At 42.3% G+C, this 15,413-nt stretch overlaps 1 protein-coding gene across 3 annotated transcripts in view; it reads left to right on the forward strand.

The window, feature by feature from the left end:
• Positions 1-2,299: 2,299 nt before the first annotated feature.
• Cxadr (CXADR cell adhesion molecule) overlaps positions 2,300-15,413 on the forward strand; it is a 60,714-nt gene continuing 47,600 nt past the window's right edge. The window contains exon 1 of one of the 3 annotated variants that reach the window (XM_078044482.1): positions 2,300-2,500. In XM_078044482.1, the coding sequence (XP_077900608.1) occupies positions 2,458-2,500 (43 nt within the window). In that variant the 5' untranslated portion in view covers positions 2,300-2,457. The remainder of the gene's footprint in view (positions 2,501-15,413) is intronic. The other 2 variants (XM_040286956.2, XM_005324311.4) reach the window with 2 other exon arrangements.

Consider the following 15,413-nt stretch of genomic DNA (forward strand, 5'->3'; position numbering starts at 1 on the left):
CGGGCAATGACAAATTCTTTTATTCCATTTCATTCTTAATTTCTGGTATCTGTAGCACTTAATTTACACATCATGCTTTACACAAGAGCAAAGAAAGGGTTAACCCTTTCTGGTGTATGGTTAGGGAATGCTGTGTCAAGAGCACAGGTAGATATGAATGCAAAGAGTCAACAGTCAACGTAGGTGGTCAGATAGGGATTTTAGGAAACCAGTTTTGCAGAGTTGTCAAGGCAGAGGTCAGGAGGGAGGGATGGCAATTTTAGTTTCAGAGTGTCAATCTGAAGTGTCAGTTTGGAATGGCAGCTTGTAGTAGACCTATGTGTCATTAGCAGGAGAGACTGGGCTGTGCGGAAGCCTGGAGGGACAGAACCAGGTCTCATTGCTGTGGCAATTGTCCTGAGCAAGTGACACTAGAGGATGGAGTCAGGATGCTGCCATGTCCAGTCTTGGGGGACTCCTGATTTTATGGGTCTTAAGTGAGGGGGTTACAACAGGTAAGGCTGATAAACTCCTGTGTTTCTGATGATTTAGAATCACTGTCCAGATGCTTCTCATTTAGTTTGATAGTTGACATGAATAAGTTATTTATTAATTTGTGCTTCATGGTTGTGGTAGGCAAATAGGCGTTGTTCACTTGGACAAGCAAGGTGTAGAGTCATTCTATCTTACTCAGAATGGAGTAACTCATGGCAAACTAATGCTTTCACAAAACAGAATTGCTCAGGGTTAGGCACAGCTTGAAAACTACTGTTCTATATCATGGGTAACTCAGAGCAGGGCCCAGTCTGCTTTCCACAACCCTTCAAAGTCCCCATTGATCTACTAGACCCCCACTTCCAGAGCTCCTCCCCTCCCCCATAGCACCACCTGCTGAGGAGGCAAGGCTTTTGAAGGACATTCCAGATCCAAGCTATAATATGTGATTAGTAAAAATTTGAATTTCAAATATTATATATCTGCAATTATATCCAGTAGAAATTCTGTTTCCTCAGTTAATAGTAAGTCCCTGTTATTGATGTTCTCTCACATCTACACTTGGATTTATTTTAAGATAAGCCAGATTCCACTCAAATCATAGTAAACACTAGTGTGAGGCTTAGGCATTGTAGAATACTTTTGAAAATTTCTACACATAATTTTAATGTGCACCCATGATTGCAACCCACTGGGATAAACTGAAGCTGAGCAATTTTGGTCTTCTAGATAACTAATTTATTTACTTTGTCCTTTCTCCTTTCTGATTCAATAAATAAAAAGAATGTTCCACTGTTATTTTTATTAGCTTCCATTTACAGAGAATACTTAACTAGGTGCAGTGTCAGATAGGGAACGCCCATTTTTATGCATTAGCTCATTTAATGTTCCCTTCAATCCCCAGGTGGGTGCCACTTCTGGATAACTTGCCCACAAGGAGTGCAAGCTTCTTCTAACCATGGCGCAACACTGCAGCTTTTTTCTACTTCACTTCTGATATGGGACCATTGTGCAATCCAGTCTCTCAGCAGTTATAAATAAACGTTATCTGGGAAAAGCAACCAAGAACAAGCCACAAAATAGCACAAGAACGAGTCCGTGGAGCACACCAGGAGGCGGGAGCGACACTGCAGGGTTGAGGAGACTTTGAAGATCCCTAATTCTCCAGATCCCCCTATACCCCACCCTACCTAAAGCCTTGACCTGCCCCCACTTAGTCCCACTTTTAAAGGTCCCTGTTGGCCAATTTCAGGGCTAGGATAACTATCCTACACATGCAATGAGGAAAAAACTGAGCGTTTCCCAAATCGTAGCCGCAGTTGATAGGTTCAGTCATTCCTGGAGAAGGAAAAAAAGCCTTTTCTCGCGCCTTTTACATCAGCCCACCGAGTCAGTAAGAAGACAGTTAAGGCTTAGGGCTGCCCAGCTCGCTTTCTCACAGCACCTCGCGGAAGGTGGGACCGGCGGCTGGAGTCCTGCGCCCCTTACCACCCCGAGGGTGCCGGCGGACCGACAGGCCTGGGGAGAGGCAAGCAACCATTGTCCATCGCCGCGCCCCAAGGGAGGGCGTGACTGCAGTTTCAGCCGCCCGGCCCGATCCTAGGGCACAAACACCGATTTAACTGAGATGAAGGCTGGGTCCAGGGATTACGTTTGGGAGCGTGGGAGGAGGCTACCAGGCGACTCCCGACGGCCCGCAATGCAGTCGGAGGAGTACTGGACCTGAAGTGTCCCCAGTGCTGCGGCGCGCTGCACCCGGTTGCCATGGCAACCCCACGCGGTTGGTGCTGCAGGCACTTACTGCCCAGCTCCGATTGCTGCCGGAAGTGACGCTAGTTCACCTGCCGAGAGGGGGCGGGGGAAGGCGGGGGTGCAGAGGTGCCGCCGCCGCCTGCCAGTCGGGAGCGCGCGAGGCGCGGAGAGACCCAGAACCGGAGCTAGAGCCGCCTACCTGCAGCCGCCGCCCACGGCCGGGCAGCCACCATGGCGCTTCTGCTGCGCTTCGTGCTCCTGTGCGGAGTCGCGGGTGAGTGGGCGCTGTTTGGTTTCCAGCACGCTCCCAGCCCGGGGGCGCTCGCTGCCCGCGGCCACCCGGGAACAATGGGTGTGGGGGAGGGGGCGAGATTTGGGGGTCGCTGCGGCACTGGCGGGTGGGCACAATTGCACCGGAGTGATTTTGCAATGCCGAGCGCGCGAGCCGGGTGGGTGGGACGGCCCTGAAGGGAGCAGCTCCGGGGGAGTGGGGTGCTTGAGGTGCCACGGCAGGGCTGAGGACCGGGCGAGGTGGTGAGGGGTGGGCGCGGCGCACGGCGCGCGTCTGGTCTGTCTCCCAGAGCGTTCTCTGCCTCGGGTACTGCTTTGCGTTCTTTGCTCCTGCCTATGCCGGTGTTAACCCTGGTCCAGCGTTACCCGATTTCCAAGCCTTGGGCGGCGAGTTTCAGGTGTCGAGTAGCCCAAGCCGGGAGGCTGAATTACGAACGCCATTATTCAATGGACACTGAGCTGTTCCAAGCCTCGAGTCTTCCAAGCTACCTCTAGGAAAGAGGCGCTGGACGAACACTAGCCTGGACATTCGTAGTCTCCTAGAAGAGACTGCTACCTAGAGGGGAAATTGGGAGTAGACCGTGGGAAATCAAAAGTAGGTGCCTGCAAAAATGTGGTATCGATTTGTGCGGTCCTGGGCAAAGTGCAAGGGAAAATCTAATAACCTTGGTTTGAGTTTGTGATGAGTTGGTTCATGTTAAAGATAAGATATGGCAACTTGTACGGGGTAATTCCTAGAGGACTACGCCTTGTACATTTTTTGACTGCACCTTTTTTTTTTTCTTTCTGGGAGGAGAAAAGGCATTTAAAATATGCGTGGACCATTAGACAGCGTAAATATTTTGACACTTGCAAAAACTGATCTGTTTCCACATGTCTGTTTTAACCACCTGATCTTAGCCCAAGCACTTGCGGCCTTTTGTAACTGAATGATTCTTTAAAAAATAAAATCCATAGGTGGGACTTTATGTAGCCTACGGAAGAATTTTTTTTTCTTTCAAAGTGCTCTGCAGCAATATCGGGTGGCCTTGTCTGTTGGGATGGCTCTCAGCTTCCTGTTGAAATGTTAATTTCATTGTTGGATGCCACAGCTGTGAGCATTACTCATGGGATCAACATTCTATTAACAAGTCTAATCTTCGATCTGAGTCTAAAGCACTACCTCCACTTTTTTTTTTTTTTTTTTTGATACATATCAGTTAGGCTGGGCTGAAATTTCGAAAGAAATCTCCTGGGGGAAAAAATAAAAAGGTCAAATAACCAGTTTACTTTCCCACCTTTGTTTTGTCAAGGCCTAAACTGAAGTTAAAGTTGAGAACATAAGATTTGTGTTGTCAGGAAAAAAAAAAAAAAGTCCTAGTCTGTATCTCCAGCAGAATATAAACCACCACGAGGAGATATCCCCACCCCCGCCCCGGGGTGGGGGTGGGGGGGTCTTCAGGTAATTAGACTTAATTTTTTTTCCCCCAGAATACTTCACTTTGGTAGGCACAATCCCAGTTGAGGATTTATTAATACTATGTAGTCATTCTGTTCATGAGGTATGTGTACATTAGGGTTCAGTGAATAACTATATTATTAAAAGATAAACGTCTTCTGCCAAACAGGACAACTCTTTTCCCCCCAGTGTTGCGACTTAAGAAACAACTCAGAAACTGTGTAATTGATAAATGCTCAAGCATTTCTTTAGATATTTCAGACCACTGTAGAAATGCATTGCTGTGAACTCAAGTTCATTGTTAACATTATTGAATCCTATATTGGCAAAACAAGGCTTGCATATTAAAATTACAGTGCTATATAACAGCTATTCATCTAGATTTGTCTCTTGAGTTTTGTGGTATACTGTAGCTGGTGAGGGGACTCTCTGGTGCATTTTTTTTTTTTTTTTTTTTGCAAAGGTGCCTTTTTATTTTTTAGTATCTTTATTTATTTATTTCTTTAATGTGGTACTGAGGATCGAACCCAGGGCCTCACGCATGGGAGGCAAGTGTACTCTACCTCTGAGCTACAACCCCAGCCCCTCTCTGGTGCATTTTTTTTTTTAAATTTTTAATTTTTAATGTTTATTTTTCAGTTTTCGGCGTATAGAACATCTTTGTTTGTATGTGGTGCTGAGAATCGAACCCGGGCTGCACGCATGCCAGGCGAGCACGCTACCGCTTGGCATGCCAGGCGAGCACACTACCGCTTGAGCCACATCCCCAGCCTTCTGGTGCATTTTTAAGGCCTGTGTGGCAGCAAGTCTGACTGTCATGAATAGTAGCAACAGTAGAGCAGTGGCTGTAGCAATTGTAGTATTAAACCCTTGATTCAGCAGTTATTAAGTGCCAAACTCTTTTCCAAGGACTTTACATGCACTCAATCTATTAAGTAACCCTTGAGGGTATTTCTTATAATTATTCCTGTTGTGTAAGCAGAGAAACTGAGGCATGGAATAGTTATGTAACTAAACTTGTCAGGGCATAAATTTGCATTCCAGTCTGTGCTCTTATCACTATGCTATTATGTGTCTGAAACAGCCACTTTTCTCTTTGATTACCTCTAATTGAAATCCTAATTTCTGTCATTGGCCACCTGTCATTTATTAAGAACCTGTTGTTGGGTTGATTGGATACCAATTATTAACGACTTTTCTTATTCACTTTTAAACTTCATGATCTTAGGTGAATACTTTCAGGCACTGTGAGTGCTCTAGGATATTCTCCAGAGCTTAGACTGGTGTTGGAAACTGTGGCCCATGCCTAAGGCATCATTATTAGACTTGGCTAAAGTAATAGGGTGATGCTGGTTTTCACAGCACCAATGAGTGGGAGCTAAAAAATGTTCAACCAATAGCTAAAAAAATGTTAGCTATTTGATGGTGACCAGGCCACTATCCTCTCTATGTGCTCCATTTGCTTTATGTGTCAAGAATGGAGATACTGCAGAAGGTGTTTGGGAGGTTTGGTCAAAGGATAAAATACTTCATGGAGATAGGAGGAATAAGTTCAAGAGATTTGTTGTTCAACATGCTGGTATAGTTAATTGCAACGTCTTATTTTTTTGAAAATTGCTGAGAGTAGATTGGAAGCACCACAAAAAATAAGTATGAGATAATGCACAAGTTAGCTACATCATAGTTATTCCCCAGTGCTTTATCTCTGACCTTACTGTTGTATCTTATGTCCCCCACTCCCCAGTTGTCATAGATAATAACTCATGTACCAAATGCACTTATCTCTTTGGAGCTTCATGACACCTATTTTGGTTCTTTTCAACCTTGTTAACCTGCCCTTAATTGCCTTCTGTAACAGGTCCTTTAAATGTCATCTTTCCTATGGTTTGGCCCAAAACCCTCTTCTCAATTTCAATCTTAACCCTGGATGACCTTCTCTGTCATCACTGTAACCACCAAGTAGTTGCAACTGTGTGAAAATATTTCCAGCCAAGTCTACTTTGAGTTCTGGGCTACTATTTTCAACTAATAGTCAGTTTTTGAGGTTCTTGAGTACCTTAGACTTTCCAAGTTTCCCAAAATGAATTCATCTGTTAATTGATTTATTAAATGATTCAGTCACCCAGCACTTTATGGTCTATTATGTACTAGGCCCTGTGCTAGGTGCCTCTAAAATAGAATGTGGCATTGCAAATTGCACGTGGTGTGGTTTTCCAGGTAGATGGTAGTTTTTTTGCAGAGACATGAAGATGTGAAGGGTATGATGTATCTTGAGAGTTGAGAAGTTCAGTGTATATAAAGCATCTAAAGAACACTGCTCAGACATTTAATATGCATCTGAGTCATTCTTATGAGGAGGACTCGGGTGGGGCCTGGGATTTTTTTATTTTAACAGGTTTCACGTGATGTCACTGCTGACCTCATTTCATGTGGGCAAAGAGCTAAAAGTTGTGCTTGAGAGCTCCATAGGAAATGATAGGTCAGTCACACTATGTCCCATACCCCTATGGCACCAAGAAGCCTATGGAGGTAATGAAGAAATAAGATTATTCTCTTGAGTGGTATTAATGCAGCAGTTCTGGAAGCAAGTAGAACCAATGGATCTGACACAGGAGTTCCTCTGGGATGATCTGGATGGACATAAGCAGTCCCTGTAGAAACACAGTCGAGCAAAGTTAGGCTTTCTTTTGATTTGGAAAGCTTGTCTGAGGAAGTAGAACTTGGTAGTTGCTTGAATGAGTGGCAAGAAAAAGCTGAAGAAAAGCAATCGAATTTCTGACTTGAGTATATGATAATGTCACTGACCTACAGGAGGAATACATAAAAGAGGAGCAGGTTTTAGGGAGGGAGCAATGAACTTAGCATTTGAGGTGCCTGAGAATGTTGGAAGTTAAAAAAAATAAATAAAACCAGTAGAAAGATTTAAACAAAGGACTGAATCTTAAAAGAGAAGCAATGATTGGTGTTGCAGAATTGAGAAATCCCTGCTGTTACGATTCACCTGTGTGAGGCTAACCTGGAAATGCAGGTAGGACTAGTAGATAAGGTGAAAATGAGGCAGGAGAAACACCAACCTCTAAGAAGTAGACACAAAATGAGGAATGTAGGAGGAAGAAGATAGGAGAACCAGAAGGTGACAGTGTCTTAGGGACTGATGGAGAAATGAGGCTGGTCTTACCATCTGGCGACTATTGAGAAATTCAGGAAGTTATTGATTCCACAGGAGGGACAGTTTTTGTACTGGTGAGAGCAAAAGCTGGATTTCAGTAGGTTGACTGCATATCAGGTTAGTGGAAGATGTGCTGTACTTTGCACTTGCATGTAGTGTGATGGTGAGGCACCACCCATTGGCCTTAATCCCAGAGGGCAGTGCATACCCCAAGAAAGAAGGTGGAAGCTAGCTAATAAGGACTCTCTTAACTTTCCTCCTTTTAGACCTGTAATCTTATTCACCTCCTAATTTCCCCCTAGAACACTGTATTTCTCCTTCAGATTAGTTCCTGAACCCTTCAGCTTCTCAGTGATGTCATTCTCTCTCCTCTCTTAAATCTCCATCTCATCAACTTTCAGCAAGCTTATTTATTCCTCTTTATAGCCCTTCTCCTTTCAACACTGCTCACCCTTCTCCTGTCTTAACCAGGCTTCTTGAAGGAGTTGCCTGCATTTACTGACTCCATTATCTCCTTTCTTATTGCTAATTCTTCCATTCTTTGAAATAGAATTTTCACTCCCTTTACTGTAGACTGCAGTTTTCCAATGGGCACCTCATGCCTTCAGCCTCCTAAAACCCTCTCAGCACGAATAGGTCTGCTGAACACTTTCCCCTTTGACCTATTCTTCATCTTCTTTTATCGTTGTCCCTTTATAAATGCAGAGGCTCCTCAATTTATGGTTTCATTCACCATTTTTGTGTGGATAGCCTGCAGTCTATTTCTAGTTTCTGTCTCCCAGGCTTTACCCGTAAATAATATCAAACCACCTTCCTGGCATCTCTGCTTAGACTTATCATGGGCATCTCCAACTAAACCTGTTTACACATTATTCCCACTCACATTAAGTGGCTTTTTCAGCTACAAAAAATGCCCAGGCAGAAAAACAGGTCTTAGATTTGACTCTTCTTATACTCCCACCTGCTCCCATCCAATTTTGAAGACCCTTGTATCCCTCCAGCCACTACCTGTAATCCAGGTTAAACCACCATCTCTTGTTGAAGTATTTTCATAATTGGCCTTGGATCAAGTGAGCTCTTCACTGCTCCAGGCATATCCTGTTACAGCAGCATGTCCTAGCATTTATCAAACATGCCTTTATTGTAATTGTTTTCTCTCTCCATGTGCTACATTTCATTAGGTCAGGGACTATTTACATTTTGTTTCCAGCATATGGCACAGTGATGTTCATTGAATGTATGGGAAGAGGTGTGCTAGACAGGAATCTATATGCTTGTGGCTTGGAAAGGATCTACAGGGGAAAGAACATTTGTAGATCAAGAATAGGCACATCTTGGAAGACATGGGCAAGGCTGGGCTCTGTATCATGCACAGTCAGCTTTGTGTATGTTGGCTTTGTCAGGGGTTCAGGAATGGAGTGAATGCACATCTCAACACCAGTCTCAAATTTTAATCTCCTGTTTGCAGTCTGTTCTCTTCCCTCCCCTTCTCAGCATTTCTTCTTTCATACATAAGTCATTATTGGGTGAAAATTGATCCTTTCTGTAATTAAAGAAAATAATAGGGGCTGGGTATTTTGGATTGGATTGATTTGATGGCCAGCAAGTAGTAGATGTGAACTTTAAAGTAATTACTAAAGTTATACAGAAAGTAATTAAATATTATCTAACCAAAATGACCTTAGGGCTTTATCTGATTTTCATCTAACTTGTGTTTTTTAAGTAAACAAATTTCATACTCTAGAATAATAACTGTTGGATTGGTTTGGATTTAGATTATTTTTTATGGATTGTGGTGCTACATAAGAGAAGAAAGTAAAGAGGAATGACCTTTTTGAGTTCTGGTTTCTTAACCTTTTCTACTTGATTTCTCCAGTGGGGTTGGAAGTACAGATGGCAGTATGTGGGGGATATGGAAGAAGGTCACCTTGGCATGGGGAAGATCCATTCAAGAAGCTGGCACCCAGGTCATGGTTTACGTTGGTAGTCTGTATGGGGCTCTGTTATTTGTATTGCTTTGTAAATGTTCAGAATTTAAACATGGAGTTTTGTTTGGTTTTGCTGGGTATGGTACACAACCTGTAACCCCAGCAGTTTAGGAGGCTGAAGTAAGGGCATCACAAGTTCAGAGCCAGCATCAGCAATTTAGCGAGGCCCTAGGTAAGTTAATGAGACGCTGTCTATATCTGAAGACTGGAGATATATTTTCTTTCTCTCTTTCTCTCTCTCTCCCCCCAACCCCCCACCCCTTCCTGATCATCTTGTGAGCCATTTCCCTCCATTACACTCTTCTACCATGATGCTCTGCTTCACTTAGAGCCCTGAGGAATGGAGCCAGCCTTCTGTGGACTAAGACCTCTGAAATCATGAATCCTCAAAAAAAACTTTTCCTCCTCTACAATTGTTCTTGTTGGGTTCTTTAGTCACAGCAGCATAAAAGCTGATTGAAACAGAAATTGGTACCAAGTTGGGGTCATTGATGTTACTAACCTGACCGTGGGGTTGAGAAGCTTTTTGAGCTTTTTGGAATTGGTGGTAGGAGTTTTGAGATGCTTAGCAGTGAAAGCAGAAAATATTTTAGATTTTGCAAGCAGAGCTTAATGGATGATTCCGATGGGCATTCAGAAGATAAGAATGCCAATTGGACTGTGGACGTTGAAGAAAGGGCTCAAGAGGGTTCACAGGAGGACTCTATTGGAATTTGGACTAGAGGCCATTCGTGTTATGTTCTGGCTGAGGGGTTGCCTGCATTATACCTGTGTCCTGGGACCTTCTGTGAGGCTGATTTTAAAAGCAATGGACTTCTTAATCTGGCAAAAGAAATATCTAGGCAGCATAGAATTCAGGCAGTGTCATGAATATTGGCTGGAAGCTTTTAGCCAAATTTATTGTGATAATCAGGAGCAGAAAGCAGAGCAGAAAGATTTGAAAACATAAGACTTTAAAGGTGGGAGTAAAACTGGGGCTAAAGTAGTTGCATTTGTTAAAGACAAAAGAAATGTTACTAAAGAAATGCTAAAGACTTTGCTTGGAGACAATGGGAAAGATTGGCCTGAGGGGATCTCTAAAGCTAGCAAGATCACACCCATCTCAAGATGGAGGGAGTAAGAGTGAAAATCCTCTGGAGAAGTGACCAGTGGGGAATCCTTCTTGCACTGAGGGCCTGGGAAGTTTTTTCAAAGTGCTCAGACACCTAGACACTCAGAGGCTGGTGCATTCTGCTCAAGATGGTGGCAGACCTTGGCATCAACCACATAGTGCTGGTTCTGCTGGAATACAGGATGCTGGAGTTAGGAGGTCTTGGAGGCGTCTACCAAGATTTCAAAGGAAGGCCTGGGAGGTCAGACAAAGTGCAGCAGGGTTGAAGTCCCTGCAGGTAGCCCACGAGAGAGTGAAGCAGGGAGATGTGAGGAGGAAGCCAAAGCTGCAGTGGAGACCCCCAAGATTAATGCCAGTAGTAATGTGGGACATCATCCTAGGAAAGGTGCAGGAATTGATCAGAGAAAAGCCAATAGAAAGGCCACTTGGGCTGCAGCCAGCAAGGCAACAGGGGTGGAGCTACAGAGGTCCCTTTAACAGAACATGACCATGCCAGGTGCCGGATGTGGAGCTACAGGACTTGTTTGCCCAGCTGGATTTCACTCTTGCTTTGGTCCTATCACTTCTTTCTATACCCCTATTTTTTGGAATGGAAAAATTTAGTCTATATACTTGTATATTGTATACTTGTAAATTGCTTTCAATTTCATAGGCGCTCACAATGTGAGATTGCCTTGAATTTCAGAGAAGACTTTGGACTTGAACTTTGAGCAAATTCTTGGAACTTTTGAGACTGTGGAGACTCTTGGGAATGGACTAAATGTATTTTGCATTGTCAGATGAGTGTGAGCTTTTGGGGACCAGGGGTGGAATGTTATGGTTTGGATGTGAGGTGTCCCCAAAAACCTCATGTGCGAGACAATACAACAGGGTTCAGAAAGATAATGATTGGATTATTAGAGCTTTAAGCAAATCAGTGAATTAATCACCTGATGGGATTAATTTAGTGGTAACTGAAGGCAGGTGGGGTGTGGCTGGAGGAGGCAGGCATTGGGGGCATGGTTTTGGGTATGTATTTGTATCTGGCAAGTGGAGATCTTGCTCTCTGCTGCCTAATTGCCATTGTGAATCATCTCCCTCTGCCACACTCTTATGCTAAGATGTCCTGCCTTACCTTGAGCCCCAAGGAATGGAGCCTGCTGCCTGTGGATTGAGACCTCTGAAACTGTGAGCCCGTCGATAAACCTTTCCTCCTCTACAGTTGTTCTGGTTGGGTCATTTAGTCACAGCAGCAAAAAGGCTGACTTTAAAAAGGGCTGGGGATGTGGCTCAGTGGTTAAGTTACCCTGGGTTTAATCCCTCGTACTGCAAAAGAAAAAGTTAAGCATGTTTCTGTAATCAGTGACAACATGGTAATGGAATAACATTTTAGCTCTTCTGTGAATTTCCATTTGTCTTTTTAAATACCCTTCTCCACCTCACAGCCCCACCCATTCTGATGTAGAATAAGGAATTAGGCAATTAAAGTCTTACAGGTAACTTAAGTCAGCAGTTTTTGCAGTTTAGTTGGCAGAGTGCTTATAGGAGAAAAAGACTGTTTCCTGCTCTGTGGGCAAAGTGAAGATAGGAGAAGAGAGGGAGATAATAACAACAGTCTGTTTTTAGGGTAGGTATGAAATCAGTGGCAGGGTTTGTTTTGTTGTTTGGTATTTGGTGAGAAGAAGGATTAACAGTTAAGTGAACAACATGTTTACATACTGAGGAAAGGCAAATTTCTTCGGAAACCATTAAATCATTTTGATGCCTTCAAAGGTAGTTTACAAATTGGATTGGGAATGATTTTTACTTCATTTACTTCTAAGAAATAAAAATATGTTTGAATTTCTCAAAGAAACAAAAAGTTGTGGTTACTTTTGTATCATCCTGTGGTATAGACATGTTTTCTACGTGAGCTTTACAGACTTATTCAAAGAAAGATGGTCAGTCTGCATAGACAAAGTTCTCTCCAGGAATCCCATGGGACATCCAGATACAGGGAACCACCTTTGTTGAGCCATGTCTTTGTTAAATCCAAAGTGTGACTATCGCTGACCCACCTCGGTCTTTACAAGTAAGTGTCTTGAACTGTTGAATACCAGAACATTCTCAAATAGGATTTCTCTAATGGACTAGACAAAAACTTTTGACTTTGTGCCAGAGTAGTTCTTCAGTAAGAATAGAGAAGACTCTAACTTAAGTCAGTTGTACAATATGAAGTCTGATATTTCTAGAATGAACTGTTAAGTCTGGGCTCAGCAGTTAACATACCTTATTTATTTATTTATTTTTTTAACATGATTTCACACACATCATGTTTGAATCCACTCAACAATCTCAGGGCAAGAACGACACAGCCTAATGTTCTTATTGAACATTCTGAAGCCAGGTTCTGAAGCCAAGACCTAAGTCCAACATGATGTGGCAATAGTGTAAAGCAGCGTTGTCCTGCATAAGTATCATGCAAGCCACAGGTGTAATTTAACATTTCCTAGTAGCCACTTTAAAAGACCATAGGAAAGAGGTGAATTAATTTGAATGTAATTTGTTTAACCCAATTTATACAAAAGATATATATATATTTACATAAGTAGTCAAATTAAAAACACTAAGCTGTTCCTGGTTTTCATGCTATCTTTGAAATCTGGTAAGTGTTTTACTTGGCTAAAACCGCTCATTTTATTGTTTGATAGCCCTCTTTACAGTGTTGGGCAGCTGCCTTAATGGTCAGCATTGGGCTAGAACTTGGAGCTTTACTTCTGTTTAGTCCTAGAATGTCTAACCTGAAAAGGTATGGGTGCACAGTGCCTTCAGAACAGCTTTGTCCAATGGAACATGCCTTTGGAATTGTTCAAGTGAGGGTTCTCTAAAATGATTATTCATGTCATAAAGTATTTCCTTGTTGGCAGTGAGCTTAAAGACTATCATTTCTTAGTTTCTTGTAATCATGAGAGAATTTGTTACATGCACACAAAATTATATCAGTTGTCCTTATCAATAGTTAGGAACATTCACATTTTAAGTATAAGGCAGAAAAAAAAATAAGTCTGTGCACAGAAATCATATTTTTAACTTGACCATAGCGGGGAAAATGCATTTCTGTAGAGGTGCAAAATAAACAGGATAGAATGGCCCTCCTAATGCTTGTGAGGAGATTTGAATTCACTATAGTATGTTAAAAAGGAATTTATACCAAGATTGAAGCAATGAATTGAGATATGCTCCCAGTGGGCATGATTTTCTTATTGTGAGTAACCATTTCTGTGTTGACTTCAGGCTTTTTTATAAGGAGACACATTATTTACTCATTTTACTATTTCTGAGGTTTTTTATTTTCTGTGATTTATAAGATACTTATTTCATCTGAATGCATTTTTCCTTGGGGGCAGGGAGAGCAAAAAGACACTTTTTCTCTTATGTTAATTAAAAAAGAAGTAAGCTGAGGTTTTTATGAGCAAGGAAGCAAAGGAAGATTTCCTAAAATGGAGTGATACATATTCTATGAAGGTGATGAAAATATTCACCATGGCAACTGGTCTGCTTTACCCATAATGCAAAGCACCATATTTGCATTTCTCTTTTTTTCTTTTTTGTGAGAGAATTCTGAAATTAGCATCTGTGTATGAGAGGCCAAGGGAGAGATAATATTACTGTTTAGATTGAAATGAAGGACTAGGATAATTTGGATTGGAATTGAGAGTTGAATGCTTCCCTCAGATTTATGTCTGCTCCGGGGAAATAGGGAAGGGGTGGATCTCCATTTCAGGAGATGCTTGTGGAAAATCTGTCTGCTTGTGTACTTTAACTCCCTCTCTGGCTTTCCATTAGGGTTTACATTTCCACTAGTCCTGCTTTCTAAGAAATACTAAATATTTCTCAGAAGCCACCTCAGTCCCTGTGGAAGTTCCAGGGTAAATATGTACTATAACACAAACAAATAGCCAAGGTGTTGTGATGGTGCTTCAGAAGACAGAATTAAGACACCATTCCAGTACTCTTGGCAAGTTTAAGTCCTGAGACTGGAGTTTTCGCTCTCTTTATTCTAAGTTAATATAGTTTGCCTCCTTTGTCACAGAGAAAATAGAGCTTTGCAGGTATAAATTCCCTTAATTTCTTGAACCCCAATATGTGAACTTCATCATAACTGTACCAATCCTTAGGTCCTTCTCTCCCTCTAGTATTTTTCATTTATTTGGTTTTAGAGTGCTGGGGGTGGAACCCAAGGGCATCTGAGCATGTTAGGCAAGCACCCTACCACTGAGCCATGCCCCCAGCCTCTTCCCTCCAGTCTTAATTAAAGGTGTCTTGTCTTTTAAGTTGTCCAGGCTGGTTTTGAACTTGTGATCCTTCTGTTGGTATTCATTTTACAGAAGAAAACACCTGGTCATAATGAGGTTAGAAATTGCCGGTGGCCAAACGTTTAATTTGAATTTGAACTCGGATCTGACTTAGAAATCCATACTGTTTCTTTCTTTTTTTTTTTCTTTTAAGTTTTATTTATTTATTTGTTTTTGGTACCAGGGATTTAACCCAGGGATACTTAACCACTGAGCAACCATCCCCAGCCCTTTTGTATATTTTATTAGAGACAGGGTCTCACTGAGTTGCTTAGGGCCTCACAGTTGCTGAGGATAGCTTTGAACTCTCAATCCTCCTGCCCCAGCCTCCTGAGTTGTTGGGATTACAGGCATGCACAGCCAGTCACACCCACACTCCTAATGGGCTAAACTGCTCCCATAATTCAGGATGCCAGTATTTAAGAAAAGTTCTCATTTGGGGGGAAGGGGACTCAGAGGACTGTTAATGCCGTTGAGATGTGTGGAGGGCAGGGGAAGAGACAGTGTCAGAAAGACTTCTTATTAGTTGACTGATTGATGGCCTAGAATTAGAACATATTTAGATCTGAAATATGTAGTTTAGCTTAACACCCTTAATTTATGTTTGAGCCCTAGAGAAGCAGCTTGTCCAAAATGATTCAGAGCTTGTTTGTTTGTTTGTGATCAATTTGACAATAGATTTCTAGTCTGATATTTAGTTCTGTTAAGAAAAAAGAAAAGAAGAAAAGAATTATTACCCCAACTCTACCTAAATGGCTACCTAGAAATCTAGTGTGGAAGAAAAATACGGTAAACTCTAGACCTTCCTCCACTATGGTGATTGGAATGGGGTTTCTAATGGTGTACTCACTGAGTGTTATAGTGATTTCAGAAATGA

The sequence above is a fragment of the Ictidomys tridecemlineatus genome, chromosome 3 (genome assembly GCF_052094955.1).
Source record: "Ictidomys tridecemlineatus isolate mIctTri1 chromosome 3, mIctTri1.hap1, whole genome shotgun sequence".
Classification (NCBI taxonomy): Eukaryota; Metazoa; Chordata; class Mammalia; order Rodentia; family Sciuridae; genus Ictidomys; species Ictidomys tridecemlineatus.